Raw genomic sequence first — 18,450 nt, forward strand, 5'->3', positions numbered from 1 at the left:
ATCTGAACCGTTAAAGAGTCTAGATGCTCGGCGCGAATCCCCGGTCAAAGATAGACACGGCCTCGATGACGTAGCACAGGCGACAGGATGTGTGTCATCAGATAAAATTACATACAGTTTTTACAGCTAAAAAAAAAAAAGTAAAAAGTCTCGGTTGATGAACGGCTATGATCCCACTACATGACTTCTAAATTAATAACTAACAAAGTCTAGTCTTTAATCAAGAAAAAAACAGTCATTTTCTGCATTATATTGAAATATGGAAACTGGCATAACATTTGACTCTAATATATTTTACTATTTTAGTTTAATTTTCGTTTTTTATGGAAAAAAAAAATTAGGCGAGAGAATGATGATGGAGCGTGACAACAGATCAATTATAAAACCCCCCACTAATGTTGTAATTAGTGACTAATTAGAATTAATTAAAAAGCTTAATTAATCTAGTGGTGCAATATAAATTCAACTGAGGTCTTCCCCTTCTCTTCTCATCCCCTCATCCATACGATTTCGAAGAGACACAAAGAGAGACATTACTCCTACATTCTCGCACTTCGATTAATGGCGACCAAAGTCTATATTGTGTAAGCGTTATTCTCTCTCTCTCTCTCTCTCTCTCTCTCTCTCTCTCTCTCTCTCCGGGATGTTGGTTGATCACACGGGCAATTCTTCTTTGATCATTTTCATTCTAGCATTTTTGGCTAATTCAATTGAATAACCTTCTTTCGTCCTGGATTTCTCCTTTTTCTGTCCATGCTTACATTTTGCGTTCTTTCTCTTTTTCGGGATTTTCAGATCGTTTTTTTTTTTTATTTGTGATCATTTTTATTTGAGCGAGAGATTCTGTCTTTATTTCTGTTTTCTCTTCTTTTCATTCCGGAGGAGAGTAAGATGTATCATTTCGAGTCAAGATCGATGGAACGTTTTACTGGTTTGAATTGTGAAGAATTTCTTGCAGTTCTTGGGTAGTTGTTGGTGACCTTACTCTTCCATTTTTCGACGATTAAGGAATTAAAAATATTTTTTTTTCTTTCCTCTTTCTGCTTTTCTTGGTGACCTATTCAAGATACAGCCTAACTTAACCAGTTGAGCTTCGACTTGCCGAAATTTCTCTATTTCTTTTCTTGCATTTGATATTTCTATTTTGGCGGCGGATTCATTGTTGGATTTTGTTTTTGGTGAAAGATGAATTCTTGGAATTTATCGATGGACAAAATGCAAATCAAAAGAAATAATTGTAAGAAAATGAAATTTCATCAACCCTAGGGTTTTAGTTAGATTCTTTTCCTATTTAACCTGGATTTCAGCTCGTTTGGGTGTTTGGCATTTTGTTTTCCTTCTATTCTTTTTTAGATTAAAATTTCGTTAGTCTTATTTTCGTTAAGACTTCTCGACGAATCATTAAATTACATCTACCCAGTTAAATTGGAGCCTAGGGCTGAAAGTTTGATCATTTGCATATTGATATATGAAATAAAATATTACTGAGGAATTCATGCTTCTGCTCATTTGCTTAAGCCTTACTCTAATTTCATCTTCCCTTATTTTTAGTAAACGAATGAAGAAAACAGAACAAGATGTTCCAGAACCCTTCTTTCCTCTTTCGTGCCGCAGGGTTTGGTCGTTTTGATGCTTTTACTTCATCGTCCTAATCTAGGTGGTTGGTCTGTTGGATTTTGTTTGTGTCTATAGAGGTTCCTTCCTGTCATTGTCAAATTTTCCTATAGTGGAACCATTCTAAATTTTAATTTGATGGTGCTAAAGGTTTCTTACTCGGATATTGATTCATAACCAAATTTTGTCTAGCTTTCTGAATTTTAGTTTGGATAGTAGCTTTATGTTATCCAATAATCTTGCTAAAACAGGTTGTTGAAGGAGATATTTATTTCTAAAGCTAAATTAAAGTCCACTAAGTAGAATCCGATGAGGTCAACCAAATCTATTGTCCACTTATCCGTTCCAAGTTGGACCTCTTGGCTGATATTTCCAGTATCTTTGTGTTGATAGCCTTTCTTGATCACTGAGTAAATAGAGTGCAGACATATTATGTATCTATGCAAATAAAGAACACAATTTTTTTTATCATTTAGCTTATTAAATTCCAGTGAAACCCTTGCTTCTTTATCTTTCATTTTAATCTTATACCAAACTGACCAAGATAACGGATTGGAATATATAGTGGAGGTCCTCGATATAATGGTTTCTGCCTCAAGTATCCTATCCGTTGTGTCATGTCATGATTCTATAGGTGGATTCCTGCTGAACTATTACTCATTATTTTCATACATGACACTTGGTGCGGTGGTCATGTAACCACTTTGATTTATGTTGGATGTTGATTCCGTGCATTTGCAGGTAGGCTGTCCATTTCGTTTTGACATTATGCATACTTTCTAGATTGTGGACCTCGGTGCACAGTATACCCGCTAATGCTTTCTCAGCTTTTCAGTTTCTATTACCTTACCATGAACTTTGTAGGTTGAAGTCCTTTTTCATACTTGAAGTATGAAACAGATCATTGATATTTCTCTCCTCATGTTTTTATCATCAATCTTCTTCAATAGATTTTTTTTCTTCGAATGATGGTGATTGAACACCAACATGACATTACAGGTACTATTCCATGTACGGGCATGTTGAAAAACTAGCTGAAGAGATAAAGAAAGGTGCTGCATCTGTAGAAGGAGTGGAAGCAAAACTATGGCAGGTGTGTTTCTTATCTCCCCCTGATCATTGTCCCATTAGCCCAATATTGTAAGAAATAGTAAAGGTGTATTATGATATGGTGTGATGAAACCATTTGTAGTTTTGAATGCACTTTCATATTTAAATATTTAACTGGAAAGGACTGGCACTAAATAAGCATCTGAGTGCCCCTTTCATTGATGTATTGGCAAGAGTGTGCTATAATTCCAAGAAATGCTGAGGTTTCAATTCTTCCTGTGTAAGTTGCTCATCAAAAATAAAATTTGTGGAATATACATTGCTGTAAGAAGAGGATGTAGTAGTTCAGTGATAAGAAGGGATAAGTTAAATTGAAATGTTATGTAGTATGATTGAGTATTTTTGGCATATGCAAACTGAAAGGCGATTCCAAGAAGGTGTGTACAATAATTAGATGTCCATAGGAACTGGACATATTTGAGTTCCTTCTGTTCTCATGCTGGGATTTTTTTCCATCAGGAATAGGAAAATGGAAAAGTGTGCACAAAATTAGAATAGAAGCTATTTTGCCTGTAAAAAAAAAAAAAACTAACGGCTATTTGATGCGGATGCATTCCACCTGGGCAATGCTATGTCCGAGTTTCCTCTTCACATGCTTCTCCGATGTTCTTCCCCTCCCCATTTATTTAATGTGTGTTTTGTGGATTTAGCATTTTTCACAGGATTTTGTCCTGCTTTTCTGAGTTTCTCCGACCCTGGTGCTAGAAGGCAAAAATTCCTATTTTTCAGAATGTTTGCAGTCGCTGTTCATGTGATGATTGTGGATTTTATTTATTTTTGACAAACTTATAGCAGATCTAGGCAAATATCCTAATAGTCTTTGATTATTAAAAACAGGTCCCAGAGACACTCTCAGAGGAGGTGCTAGGGAAGATGAGTGCTCCCTCAAAGAGTGATGTTCCAGTCATAACACCAGCTGAGCTTGCTGAAGCTGATGGGCTCATTTTCGGATTCCCCACTAGATTTGGGATGATGGCTGCTCAATTTAAAGCATTTCTAGATGCAACTGGAGGTCTATGGAGAACGCAATCATTGGCAGGAAAGCCTGCAGGGATTTTTTACAGCACTGGATCTCAAGGCGGTGGACAAGAGACTACTGCGTAAGTTCTTATGCATGCTCCATATTCCTTACTCTGCCTGGAAGGGTTTTTTCTTTTAATTTAAATATCCTTGGAAAACAACATTACATTTTTCTTTTTGTATTTTGATAATTTGGGGATATTTCACAGGCTAACGGCCATTACTCAGCTGGCTCATCATGGGATGATCTTTGTACCCATTGGATACACATTTGGTGCTGGCATGTTTGAGATGGAGAAGGTGAAGGGTGGTAGCCCATATGGAGCAGGAACTTACGCTGGGGATGGTTCTAGACAGCCATCAGAGCTTGAACTGGCGCAAGCTTTCCACCAGGGGAAGTACATTGCTGGCATCGCAAAGAAGCTCAAGGGAGCTGCTTGATTTCCATATACCCTTATACAGCTACTGTTTGGCATTGTATACTTGCAATTATTTTTTAATAGAAATTTGAATTCCTAGTTCCCTGTGGTCATAAAAATAATGAGCTCTTTGTTGGACGTGTATTTTCCAATCACGAGCTTTTTATGTGTTTTTTTCATTACAGTGATTTTGACTTTTAATGATACAGTATGTTACTTCTGTTGTCTCTACCTTTACTATTTTTCAACATCTTTACTTGATGATATATCTAGATTGTCAACATCTTTCCTGCCAAGTGCGACTCGGCTAGGTTTTAGGTCTTCTAAAATATGTTTTAAGGCTCGGGCCTGACCGGATGGGTCGACCACGAAGGTTAGGAACCAGTGGCCTTTCCGGGACCTGGTTAAATAACAATTTTTGCTGCTTGGACAGACAAACTGCCTGGTTAACCTGTAAAAATTAGGGCTGTATTTGTTTGGTTTAAATATCGGATTGGTGTTATATTACACTTGAGTTCCATTTTGTAGCCATTTGGAAGGAGTGGAATGAAACACCAAAAGTCGATGTAAAACCTTACTTGCATCAAGTTTTATATCGATATAATCAATATCAACATTAACTTCAATACAAACGATATAAGCATTTGCATCTAATAATTCTGGTTTCATTTACATCGAAAGTAACCTTTAAACCAATAGAATGGTGTAAAATACATTTACATCGCTTTCCGTAGCCTAGAGCATTCGATTTTTAAATTCAGTCAGGACTAAAAAAATTAATTATAAACAATATTACAAGAAAAGTACTTAAAAGTTTTTGTTTTTTTTGAATTTCATGGAATCATGTGGACTACACAGCCGGGTGTAGGCAGCCCATCCCCCATTCCTTTAATCCCCACACCCTTTTGTGGCATATGCTATGGTTCCGATGAGAAAAAGGGAATATTTTAAAAATATTTTCTTTTTTCATATTTGTTTTGAGAGAAAGAGGGGGACGGGATGAGAAAAAATTAGGATGCAAGATCCTAAAATCGTAGATTTGGGGTCGCATCAAAACAGTGTGACTCCGGTGAAGAAACTCGAGTTTACATCTCCTTCCTCCCATAAAATGATCCTGCCAAAGGTCCCATGTGCAAACAAATCGGGCAACACAATCCTGTTCAAGCGTAGGTGTTTGGCATCAATGCCACCACTATGCCAAAGTTTCCATGCACAGGTGAGGTTTCGCATGCTAATGTGATAAAAATGAGAGCTTGGTTACCCATGAGTCATTTACACAGGAAGCTTGCCATCCAAACCTAGCAATAAAAGGAGGAAGGTGAACAGTCCCATTCCAATAAAACTAAATATTGGAATGGGCAGAAATCGTGAGAGGATGCCAAATCTGAGCTTATCTTTCAAAAAAATCATTGAAATGGTGTCGGTGAAATGACTGTTGGACAGCACCTAAGAAAAAGACCACACTCTTTGGGTTGTTGGTTCGACAAAATTTTCTCACAAAGGCCTCTATTTTGGTGTAACCCTACGTATTGACTTTCTTCGGGAAATCCCATTCCAATTTCTTTTTTCAAAACAAACAATAGAAAAATTAAATATTCTTGAAGAATTCTTCTCTTCCCATTCCTTTCTCGACAACCAAACATACCAATATATTGTATATATATATAATCTAACAATGTAAGGGCGTATGACAAAACAATTACAATGCGATCTCCATTAAAAGTCCACCTTGGAGCATGTAAAAACAGACCACACGTATTTTAATGGCAGTCTCCACTTACAGGGTCCAAGGTGCACTCCAATTTGGGGATCCATCAACGGATCTCACTCATATGTGGTTAGGAAAAAAAATTGTCATTTCATTCTGATAGCAACTCTAACCACATGCTTCAAAGAAAATATACCTGCTTTAATTTTCAACCTTGGCTTTTCGTACTTCCTAGGGGTGCAAATATGATCCGATCCTATTTTGTCGAATAATTATATATTTATAAATATAAATATATATTATTTATTTTATATTTTTATAAATCTGTTGTATTATTTATTTTTTTTATAAAATATATATATATATATGAAGAAAATAATTAAAAAAATACTTGTGTTTTTTTGTTTTTACTTTAGTTAAATTAGTATATTTTATTTTTCTTTTAATAAATTATTAATTTTTAAAGAAAACAAATCGGATTGGATCAGATCCGAAGATCTGATTCACCAATAGGATTTGAATTCAAATCAAGTCCTATCAGATCCGACATAAACAGTATGGGAACAAATTTAAATATACCTTGATTCGAATCCAATCCGATCCGTTTGATCCTTAATACTTCCCCTTAGCTGAAAAAATTATAAAGATGGAAAAATCTATGCTTTCAGAAAGAGATCATACCAGAAGAGCTTTCCCCAATCAACCCAGTTGTAAATTTTGATTAGTATCACCTGATTAATTACCAGTTCTATGATAGCGGTTGATCGGTTACAAATTTTTCAAGTATCACATCTTTACTATATGGTAGTTGAATCCACCAGAAAGAAATTTTTTCAACTTCTTTGTTTGAAGACGGACTACAATTATTAAATAGGGATTTATATTTGGACTTCAAAATTGAAATAAGCCAAATGTTTCCCATACCTCCTTACCTGGTCAATCTATCACTAAAACTCGATTTTGGGCTTGAAATGTAAAGTTTTTCTCCGGTCAAGGTGTTCAGAAAACAGCACCCAAAATCATGTTCTGAATCAATTTTCTATCTGCTATTGTGAGTGCTCTTGAATTACGTTCTGCGTAATTACAATGATGTTAATGGAGTAACTTTCGGAATTTTGTTTATAAACAGTCTCTTTGTGTATCTATAAATCTATATGGCTTACTTTAGAAGGAGTAGAAATATAAATATGTAGAGTATAAAACTTTGTATTTTATATTATTTTATATGTATTTATATCGTACGTATTTGCATTTGTACTCCTTTCAAACTGAGCAATAGGGATAAGGTTGCATATATTTGCACCTCCCCGGCTACCCAGACCTTGCATTGCTGAGAGCTTCGTGCACCCGGTTATTGTAAATGTATTCATTTTTTGTCTTTTTGTGCGTCCGGCTGTTTTGAATGTATTCACTTTTTGTCCTTTATTTCTGTCAGGTTGAGAATTTGTTAAAATTTGAATTGGCCCAACCCAAAATCCCAGATTCAACACTGTAAATTCTTCAAATCAGACAGGGGACTTGATTTGCACACCTAAACCATGGAAATTGCATCCCTTGGCAGTTGCAACTAGCATCTTCCAGCTCCAATTATAGTGAGATTAAATTCTCAAATTAGGTAGACATAAACCCCACCAGATGCTCTCAGATTTAATAATATAGAAATCTGCAAGTTGAAGATTTTACAAGTTAGAACTCTTTGGAAGGGAATATTTTTATTCATCTTTCTGGTGGAGTCTATACTTGAAGTTTTGCCTTGTCTAATGTGAGGTTCTCAAATACATTATGGGTCTTTTTCAAATACAGGGTCTGATGGTCAGCAAAACATGAGCCCTGTCCAAAGGAATAAATATTGCATGACACATGACACACATGGATCATGTACCAACCGGGAACATACGTTTGAAAAGTCTATGCATATATGACAGTCGATAGAGATGTACAAAAATTAGGTCCTTGCCGTGCGATATAGCATTTCAACTAAATCTAGGTGGTTGAACCATTTCAACCGTAATAATTTTAGGTGATGTTTGGCATCGATGCTAATTTTTCTTTATGGATTTTCCAAAAAATGGTGAATTTTGTTATTTGATATCATTTTTATTATGTATGTCAATTTTTGAAAATTGGTTTTAAGTTTTAGTATTAATTCTCAAGGGCCAATTATTTTTTGTATTAGAATTATTATTCTATTCCACATCAGATATTATGTCATTCTCAAAAAAAAAATCAGAATTGGTTAGAAATCAAGGAATCACTGAAAATGGCCAATTTCAAGAATGAAGTTTTGACTAATTTCTAGAAAATAACAAAAATTGACCAACCAAACAGAAATTTTAATACCGATTCCTCTAGTGCTGACGCACTTCTCACATAATCACATGACAATGATTTTCAAGAAGTGGACATCAATACCAAACATCACCTTAACTAGTCAAAACTATTGATTTAATCAAAAATCTGTTAATCCAAATGGTTGAACCGCAAATCCGTTTGACCAAAACAATGAATCACTAGTTATAATTAAGTTTAATTTTTTCAATAATACCTATATCTAACATGTATTTACGTACGTGACGCACCCATGAAATTATGAAGCCATTTGGTAAGTCTTTCTCTAAAAGATATTCTGACAGCTAAAGACCCAGCAGGCTGCAAGGGCTTACATGGGTAGATCTAGGAAGCTAGAAGATCATTTGATTGCAGCAATTGTACCGAATAAACATATGCTAAGCACACATGTGAAATATAAAGTATGGGACTCATTACCACACTCAAACATGCAAATAGTATACTTGTGATTCCTATTTACACATTTACATATGCCAAATACTAAAGTGAGTCCCCTAATGCATTTCCTTGTATAAGACATCAATGTGTTCCCTACTTCCCCATATGCATATTGACATATACAATTATCACCCATGGTCCCCACTCATGCATTCACCTGTACAAATATTCAATATGGGCCCCACTCGCATTTTGAGCTTACACATATATCTGGGGCCATTCATGCATTCATGTATACAAATATTCACATGTGGCCCTCACTCTTTAATTTACACCTATGCAAACATTCAAATGTGGGCCCGAGTTATATTTTCGATTGCACATATCATGGTTTTTAAAATCGACCCAAAGATTGAACTGGTCAGGGGTCCGGTGATTGGGTCAAACAGTACTGAACGCTCAGACCATTCTAACAAAAAATAAAAAAATTAAAAAAGAATAAAAAATGGTCAAAATCATTCAAACAATTAACCACCCGGTTCAATGGTTTACTGACCAAAATCAATAATTTTGGAGGAAAATCTGATTTTTGGGGAAAATGGAACTAATCACCTAACCAGTTCCCGATCCGGTCCACTTTTGAATACTATGGCACATATGGTACCTGTGGGTCACACTTATGCATGCAAGCATGTACAAAATAATACTAATTCTTTACACTTGATTTTTTTACAAGTTAAACACAATCCCATATAGACTTTCCTTCATTTTAATATTATCTCGTGTCATCCATAACTCTCTCAGAAATATTTCATATGACTTCTGAAAGAGATCCACTACTACTAGGACTATCACCCCCTGGATCCTAATCCTTTTCCACTAAAATTTTCAAGCCATATTGTTTGATCAATCCTTATATAACCATCAACATTCCACCCTAAGCTAAAAGGAACTATTATGTTCAGAACCTCCTAAAAGGCCATGACCAACAATGGACCTAACTTTCGTCAGTTTTTGTTAAAAAATTGGCCAAGATTTTATCATATACCAATAGACTTGATAGTTGATTAAAAACTCAAAGCTGCTATACAACTAGATTTGTTTCTAGAATGGGGGATGAGATGTAAGAAATAGAACAGCCCATTAGTAACTTGCACATAATTGTAGGGCAGAGGTTATTTAGTAACCCTGAAATTCTGTCTAACGTTGGAAAGCATTCCAAGTTTTACAACCTTCAAATATGTTAATATGCTCTGACTGCCATGGAGGATTTACAAAAATAGGTTCTAATGATTCAATTAGAGATATAAAAGAAAAAGGGAGCTAACAGCCACCTACTAAAGATACACAACAAGAGGACACCTGAAACCTTCACCTTCAGATATGTAAATATGCTCCAACTGCCATGGAGGATTTGTAAAAACAGGTTCTGATAATTGCATCAGAGATACAGAAAAAAAGAAGGGAGAAAATAGTCACCTAAAATAAATCAAAAACAGGTTCTGTTTCGATTTTTTACATAAGAACTGATGAAAACTAATAGTTTAATACACTCATACACCCACCAACAGTTCCCTCCTTTTTTTTCAGTTCAAAACATCTCTCTTTTAATGGTAATATATTTGTTTTTCTATTATTTTGCTGTATGAGTGCACGTTCAGTGACATCTCCATTCCCATTCCAAATTTAGCACAATATTAGATAGTAGGGTAGTACCTTCAAGGCCACAATTATAGATGAAAATGACAGATGCAAAAAACTAGTTAAACTCTAAATCTATCCTCGTCTAAGTTCTAGGGGTGGATTCGAGTCGAGCCGAATACTTGGTTATTCGAGTTCGTCTCGCTAAAATAGTCTTAGGCTCGAGTTCGATTTGAACTAGAGATTTGAGTTCGAGTTCGGCTCAACTCGAGCTCAACTACAAGCCAAGTTTTTTCTAAAAAATAAAAATTATACATATAAAAATATTTCTTTATTTTACATACACCAAAATAAGAATTATAAAAATTATTTATTACTATACATATAAAATATAAAAAATATACATATAAAAAACTGTTTTTATTTTACATACGAAAAATTAGAATTGTAAAAATTATTTACTATTATACATAAAAAATAAAAAAATTATATAAAAAATATTTTATATATAATAAAAAATATTTATTATATATATATATATATATACATATTTATATATTTATATATTTATATGTATATGTATGTATGCATGTATGAGTGCATGTATGTATATATGTATGTATGTGTGTATATAATAAAAATTCATTTATTTGTTATACTAGGCTCGCGAGCCTCATGAGCCGTGCTTCACTGGGCTCGAGCTCGACAGATGAGCCTATGTATCAGGACCGAGCTCAACTCAAAGCTTGCTTTAAACAGAGTTGAGCTAAGCATTTCATGAGCCAAGCTCGAATAGCTCGTGAAAAATTCGGCTCGTGGCCACCCCTAAAGTTCTCACATTCTGATCCAAATAAAAAACATGAAAAAGAAAGGGCCAAAACCATCAAAGTATAAGAGGTTTACAAGGTAAATTTACCTTTTAAAGGTGAAACTTCAATTGCAAAGGAGAAAGTGTAATAGTTATCTTCATTTCTCTTCGCCTAGACCCTTTTTGAGAGAAGCTTATCTCTACAACTTCAATTATTAAGAAAAATAAGGAAATTTTATTAGCAAAAACAGAATATAATCATTACTCTATGCATCCTTTAGGCTCTGTTTGGTTTGTGGGAATCAAACCAAACGTAGCCTTAGGTGGCGTTTGATAAATCTAAAAAGTTAAAAAGATATTAAGAGTCTAAAATCTGAAAAGATGCAAGAATGCTTTTCTACTTTTTAGAGGTTTTGAATAGATAAAGTTGTTTGTGTTGATCAAACTTTCAACATCTGAAATTCCCTAAATTACTATTTTACCCCTAAAATAGAATATGTGGTAATTTGAGTTCAATTTTCATTATTTCATATAAATAATTTATTAAATTCAAAATAATATTAAAAATATGAGTAAATTATAAAAAATAAAAAATAATTTATTAAAATAAGAATAAAATTGAAAAATACATATAAATTTATATTAAAAATAAATTATTAAGAGTTAAATTAATAATGAAAATAGTAATAAAGTCCATGAAACAATGAAAAAAAATATTTAATAATTATCAAATTAATCAATTAAAAATATTTAAATATTTAAAATTTTATAAAAATTAAAATAATTAATATTTAATACAAATAAAAATTATAAAAAATAAAAAAACATTAATATTTAATAAATTTATAAATTAAAAATAAATTTATAATTTGATAATTATTATAAATAAATTTATAAGTTATAATTCAACTTCTCTCTACCACTCTCGAAACCTTCCCTACTGCTTCCTTCTCCCTCTCATGAACTCCACAGACACAACCACCGAGCTAGACTCGGAACCCAAGCCGTTCAAATCTTCGTCAACTCCCTGATGTTATCTGACTCCCCACTGGAAAAGAGCGTAGGAGTTGTCATTGTTGGAGTTGTGTTTCAGATCTTCATTACTGCCTGGATCAAGGGTTTCCTTCAAATAGACGTTATTGACGGATTTATCCTAGATCAAGAGTTTCAGATCTTCATTATTGCTTATCTTGAATAGCACCACCACCGGCCAACTGAGAACAACGACAGTGGCGGCTGGTAGGAAGATAGGTGAGAGAGAGAGAGAGAGAGAAATCGAATAGGACTGTCAATTGAGAATGCCACTGTTGAGAAATCGAATAGAACTACCGCTGGCCAACTGATAACAGCGATAGTGGCGGCCGGCGGGAAGACAGGGGAGAGAGAACGCGAGAAAGAGGGAGGGAGGGAGAGGAAAATCAAACAGGACCGTGGACTAAGAACGTCGTTGCTGAGAAATCAAACAGGACTGCTGTCGGCCAACTGATAACAGCGGCAGTGGCGGCCGACAAATATAGTTTCTTTGAGTTCTCTGTCGCCATCTTCCTTCGAGTCTTGTCTCTGCATCACCGATAGTTAGGAGTCGAATGAAAAAAAAAAGGGTTTAAAAAGGGATGTCCATTTCAATATTATGAGGGGCATTTAAGACTTTCAAACACATTTGAAATGCACCTGAGCAGTCCAATGATGGCCCGTGATCTAAACATTTCAGATACCACCTTAATCTTCCCTACTTCCTTTACACCTACTCCATATTGAAGTTGAAATGATCGTAAGGTTCTTAGGCACTCATGTCTCAATGTATTCTGGCTACACATCAGGATGAGGGGCTCGAAACCCTAGGTGTTCTCTCTCCTCCCCTTCTCTCATGGAAAACCCCAATATGTGGATCTGCCCCAGAAACCCTCATTTGTTGTAGTTCTCTCCAAGTTGTCACCGATTTCTACACCCTCTCTTCAGGTCCTTGTTATTCCGACCACTCTCAAACAAGGGGAACCAACTATTGTCTTCCCCGATGACATTCTTCAACAATTGTATGAGATCTTCAAGTGGGCTCTCATTGGTAAGTGCATGCATGGTAGGCCGGCTCTCCCTTTGTTGAAAGATTTTATCTGCAAATCCTTTGATCTTAAGAGTGAAATCTGGGTGATTGCACTAGATACGAAACACATACTTATTCGCTTTGCAGTGGAGGAGGACTGTCTGAAGCATTGGCTTAGAGAAGCTTTCAGAATTAAATCCTTTGTGTTTAGGCTCTTTAAATGGATACCTAACTTTGAACCCGGGTGGAAACCTAGTATTGTGCCAGTTTGAATCAATTTTTCATATGTCCTAGTAAATTTCTATGTAGAAGGTTTGCTGAGATCAATTGCACAGGCTATAGGTCCAGTGTTGAGGTTCGACCCTACCACCATTACCCTTTCAAGAACAATGGCGGTTAGGGTTTGCGTAGAGATTGATATGCCTTGTTCTCACCCCCAAAGAGTGTTGATTAGTTCTGGTAGGGATGGCTTCTAGCAGAAAGTGGAGTATGAAAATCTTCCAGCCTATTGCAAGACATGTTATAAAATTGGTCATGGATCAATTGATTACAAACATAACAAGGTGACCAATCCAACACCTCCTAAACAAAATAATGATCTACCAACAAAACCAAACCAAGAATGGATCCTTGTTCGGGATTCCCAAAATGGCAAGGTCCTGGCTTCTGTTTCAACGAATGATAATGCTGAGATTATTCTTGAAAACCCTTGCCTGTGCCAATTAGATAATGTCTCGTCGGGGAAGAATAATGTTGAATCCGGAACTCCTTTGGTTGACACAGCGACAATGACAAATACCGTCACAGTGTTGTCTTCCGATGAGGATGATCTAAACCTAGATATGCTGAATTCCATAACTACGAATCTTAGATGTGGTATGTCCAATGATTAGTAGTTGCAATTGGGTAGGTTGGGTTGGGTTTGGTTTGGGTTGAGCTTCAATCCAATCCATCTAACCGGCTAATTAACCTATTAATAACCCAGTTATATAAAATTAAATGGGTTGGGTTCAATCCATACCCGCCTTTACTCAATCCAATCCGCCCAAACCCATTAGTCTTATACTTATGTACTTAAAAGGAAAAGCTAACTCCCAAATAACAAGCAAGTTGGTCATAGCTTTGTTATAATAATAGTAATTATTTACACAAGTGGTGAAGGTTCAAATCACATTACATGCACATTATTTTTACACAAGTGGTGAAGCCATTGACTATTATGAGCTCCAAGAAGCTCATAGCTGGCTCAAAGAGATGATGTCGCCACCCATTTTTTAGAAGAAATGGGCTCTCATTTTTAAATTCGAAAATCGGTTTACTTGCCTCCATCCTCCATGGAAAAGGCACATAACCAAGAGATTTCGGGTCCCAAAGATCTGGAGAGGGAAGGTATTAGGCACCCCTCTCTCCAAGTTGTTGTAGCACCCCAATTCAGGATTTGTTGAGACTCAGCTTCTTTCGGAGAAAAACAGAAATGGTTGCAAGAATTTCCTAAATTTAGAGGAACATGCTTTCAACTTCTCCTAAGATCGATTTTGAAGTGATGTTATCGAGTCTTAGGTACTGATTTTCCTAAGACCCTCACCTCTCTGCCTCTATTCTCAGTCAAGAAGGAATTGAAAACAATGGTTCTCCAACATTTCAGAACCTCGAGCAACCCAAAAAAAGCTAAAAAAAAGACTTACCTTAAGTATGTACCTTGTCAAAAGTTTTTAGCAGCTAGAATGACATAAAATGAAATTCAAATGGGTGCTTGAGCTAGGGAGTGCTTCTAGTTGCAATGACTTTCACTTGAAGATGGAGGAGATGAGTTTGGAATTTGTGGTTTAGAGTGCTTGCGAATTTCGGGTGAACAAGAGGCAATATACGGGCTAGGAGAAAGATTTCTTCTCTCTTTGTCTCTCTCTCTCTCTAGGCAAGGGGGGCTCCCTCAGGTTTCCTCCCTTCAGTCCTTTGTTTCCCTTCTTCTCTCCAGTCTCCCTCTTCTCCTTGCTTTCCCTCTTCTCTTTCTCCCTCTTCTCTTTTTTTCTCTCAGGTTTTCCTCTCTTCTCTTCTTTCTCCCTCTTTTCCCCCAGTCTTCCCCTTTAAGTTCGAATTAGAGTAATATTTATAGAGAAAGGGAGGGGGCTCAGGTCTAAATTTGTTCAGTTATAGTGCTTGCCATTCAACAGAGGTTTTTCACACAAATAGGTAAATATTCTTCAAAGGAATAGATGCCTAATCAAGCTTTCCTATTTTGTGAAATATTTTTTCTTTGATTTGGAGGTGATTTTCTTGAGTTTTAGGAGCTTGGAGTGTGTCTTTCATGACAGAAAATGTAAATTTGATGAATTTTTAAATGTGGTTTTGTCTTTTCTTAGCTTTAAGTGGGAGTATGTTTGGTATTTTGAGCTTTTTAAGCCTATTAGGCTCAAATTCATTGGTCTAGGTGTTTTAAGGGGTTAAGTAAGAACTTGACATCAGTCCCTACCCTCTTAAGATTCTAGGTTGGACAGGTGCGTCTAAATGGTGTCTTTCTAGTTTAATGGTCAAATGGGTGAATTATGATATGAAATTTGACATGCTAGAGTTTTTTAGGTCTCTAAACATAGTGGTAATGTCTGATTGATCAAATGGGGTCGGGATGATTGAGATTTATGGCTGACAAGTTTGGGTCAATAAGATTTGTTGAAATATAATCTTTGTTTGATAAAGGGTCAAACAAGGGAATTTTGGGATGCAATTTGGTGGGTTGACACTTTTGAACATCCTAAATCTAATGGAAGTGGTGGATCTTTGATCAAAAGTGTAGATTGATTGTTTTAGTTCAAATCATGGTCTTAGCTTATGGTTTTCCAATCAATGAGAGGGCCCAAAATGGAACCTTACTTTTTCAATGGTCAAACGGAGGTGCTTGGTTGTAAAATTTGACGTGCTAGGGTTTTTTGGGTCTCTGAATACAATGGTAAAGGTCTAATTGGTCATATAAAGGAATGACGGATGGTAAGCTCTAATTAAAAAGGTTTGTTGAAATAGGATCTAGGCTTGATAATGGGTCAAGCAGGGGAATTTTGAGCTACAATTTGGTAATTTGGAATGAATTAGTGTGAGGAGTCAAGTGGATGGTTCTGATTTGAGAAAGATATGATCGATCTTAGCAATCATTCAAGGCCATCAGAATGGGATCTTGATGTTTTTGTAGTTGATCATCGTAAATTTGTGGTGGGATTCACTAGTTGATTGCTTCCTAGTGATCTTGAGGTGATGGGTGAATTGGATTTGATTTTGGGGATTTGAAGTTTGAATACTACAAAGATCAGGGCCATTAGAAAGGGAGTTAGCGTAATGAATGGTGGGCTTTTGGAGTTTAGTCATGAAAAGTGATGTCTAACTAAGTTGTAGTTTTCCAAGTTTGGGGGTGATGTATTGATCGAACGTTGATGTTGATCTTAAGGTTCTTATTGTGTCAAATGAGAGTATTTTATGCTTTTTGGGGTCTAAGAGGAGGGTACAAAGTGGTAGGGTAAAAGGACCGAACAAAAATTGGGTGCTAACAACTGTGTTCGGGTTTCGGGTTTGACCAAACCACTTAGGATGAAATCAATTAGACCAACTTGAACGATCTAACTGGATTTGTCTTCAAGCTAATCACATCAAGAGTTTTTAGATTAGGATTAGTCCGGTCGGACCAGATTGGACTATTTCAGTCAATGGTGGATTGACTCGGATCGGCCCATATCAGGTTGTGCATGGGTTTGGGACTGAACTGACTAGTGCGAAGTAGGGCATGTGGGCATGCCAGTCCAGATCCGAGTCGGGATGCACATATTCGGGTCAGACCAAATCTGGGCCAAACCGGCTTGCCCATGACTATTGTGGAACCGGGTCGAGTTGATCCAAAGCAAATCCGAAAGCGAGTGGCTATGCAACCCGACCCGAATCATAAATAATTACGAACAAACCGGTTTGGGCCAAATTTGGTCCAACCCAAAAGCGGGTGGCCCATGTGGCTTCAGGTTGGATTGAATCTAGCCTGAACCGGTTTGTTCGCAAAGCAGGTGGGCCAAGTTGCTCCAGGCCAGATCAACCCGAATCTGGGTTGAACCGGTCCGTCTAAACTGTTCCAAACTCGGGTCGGAGAAGATTGCTCCATGCTAAATCAGGATGGGTTCGGACTAGGCTGATCGACCCAAATGATTCAAAACGAGGTGATCATGTCTACTCATATTCAGACCGGGCTGAATTGATTTAGACCGGTCCGGACTTGGGTCAGGTTGATTTGGACTTATGTCGATTCAGGTGAAGTGTGTTGATTCAAGGAAAACTAATTTTAGTAATCAATTAATGCATTAATTATAAATTATTTCACTCAAATGAAGAAAACTAAAAAATAGGCTAAGGACTTCAAACTTGTATCTTTAGTGGTTAATCCAATGATTACCCACAACCCAACCCATTTAAATTGACCCAATGGGTGATCAACCCATTTCCAACACGCCAAGTAAATGGGCGGGTTGGGTGGGTTAGATAATGGGTGGGTTCAATGGGTTGGGTGAAAAATTTTCACCCCTACCAATGATGATTTAGTTATTTTTCATTCTATTTGTAGTGCTCTCTTACAGGAAGATCCCTCGTAAAGAAATCATGGTTGTGAAACTACGTGATTTCCATGCCAAGATTGGCCCTCATGTCAAAGCGCTAGAGTCAATAAACTTGAATGAGACAAACAGTGCTACAAATTCTTTGGGGCCTACATCTGAGAGGGATTTTATAGAAGATTTATTAGAAGGAAAGGTAGAAAAAATGAGGGATTCTTTGGGTAGTGTCAAGTTAGTACCCGAACTTTCAAAGTGTAACTGCAGTACTTAAACTTTCAAACTTTCAAAAGGTGTCAAATTGGTCTCTGTCATTAACCGACTTAATTGACCGTTTGTTATCTATTGAAAATGTCAAAACTATCCTTCAAAAGAAGACACTGTTCATTGTCTTCTACTTTGAGACTGAATGGTTATCTTCAAAGAGAGAAGAAACATGAAATATGATAGAGGGAAACAATAAATAAAATCAAAGAAATAACTAGACAATAATGTATTTCAAATCTAAAGGTAGAAGACAATTACTTTCAATATTCAAAACAAAAGCCCAACCATCTACAGAGATGGAAGGAGTCTTTCTTTACACACTTCCCACTCCCACTTCTAGGGCCCAGATTTTCTGTGTATAAAGTGAAGACTAAAAAGAAAATCCTTCTTCTCACTCCCTCCCCATCCCAACCCGCCATTAAAAATCCTTCTTCTCCCATCCCACCAAATCCCTAGTTTCAGTTTCCTTTCTATCTTTCTCTGAATTATAGAGATATAATTCAAAGAGAAAAAAACCCGCC

The 18,450-nt window shown here is 36.2% G+C and overlaps 1 protein-coding gene across 2 annotated transcripts; it reads left to right on the forward strand.

Moving 5' to 3' along the window:
• The first annotated feature begins 428 nt into the window (after positions 1 to 428).
• On the forward strand, positions 429 to 4,394 carry LOC104585721 (putative NAD(P)H dehydrogenase (quinone) FQR1-like 1). Of its 2 annotated transcripts, none has more exons than XM_010242690.2 (4): positions 429 to 584; positions 2,614 to 2,707; positions 3,562 to 3,824; positions 3,954 to 4,394. In XM_010242690.2, the coding sequence occupies exons 1-4, from the start codon at positions 562 to 564 to the stop codon at positions 4,183 to 4,185; spliced, it is 612 nt and encodes a 203-aa protein (XP_010240992.1). In that variant the 5' UTR covers positions 429 to 561; the 3' UTR covers positions 4,186 to 4,394. The 2 variants fall into 2 exon arrangements, with proteins under 2 accessions (XP_010240992.1, XP_010240993.1); XM_010242691.3 differs by lacking the exon at positions 429 to 584 and adding an exon at positions 2,456 to 2,474.
• Positions 4,395 to 18,450: the final 14,056 nt, after the last annotated feature.

This window comes from Nelumbo nucifera, chromosome 1 (genome assembly GCF_055504915.1).
Source record: "Nelumbo nucifera cultivar China Antique chromosome 1, China Antique-T2T, whole genome shotgun sequence".
Taxonomy (NCBI): Eukaryota; Viridiplantae; Streptophyta; class Magnoliopsida; order Proteales; family Nelumbonaceae; genus Nelumbo; species Nelumbo nucifera.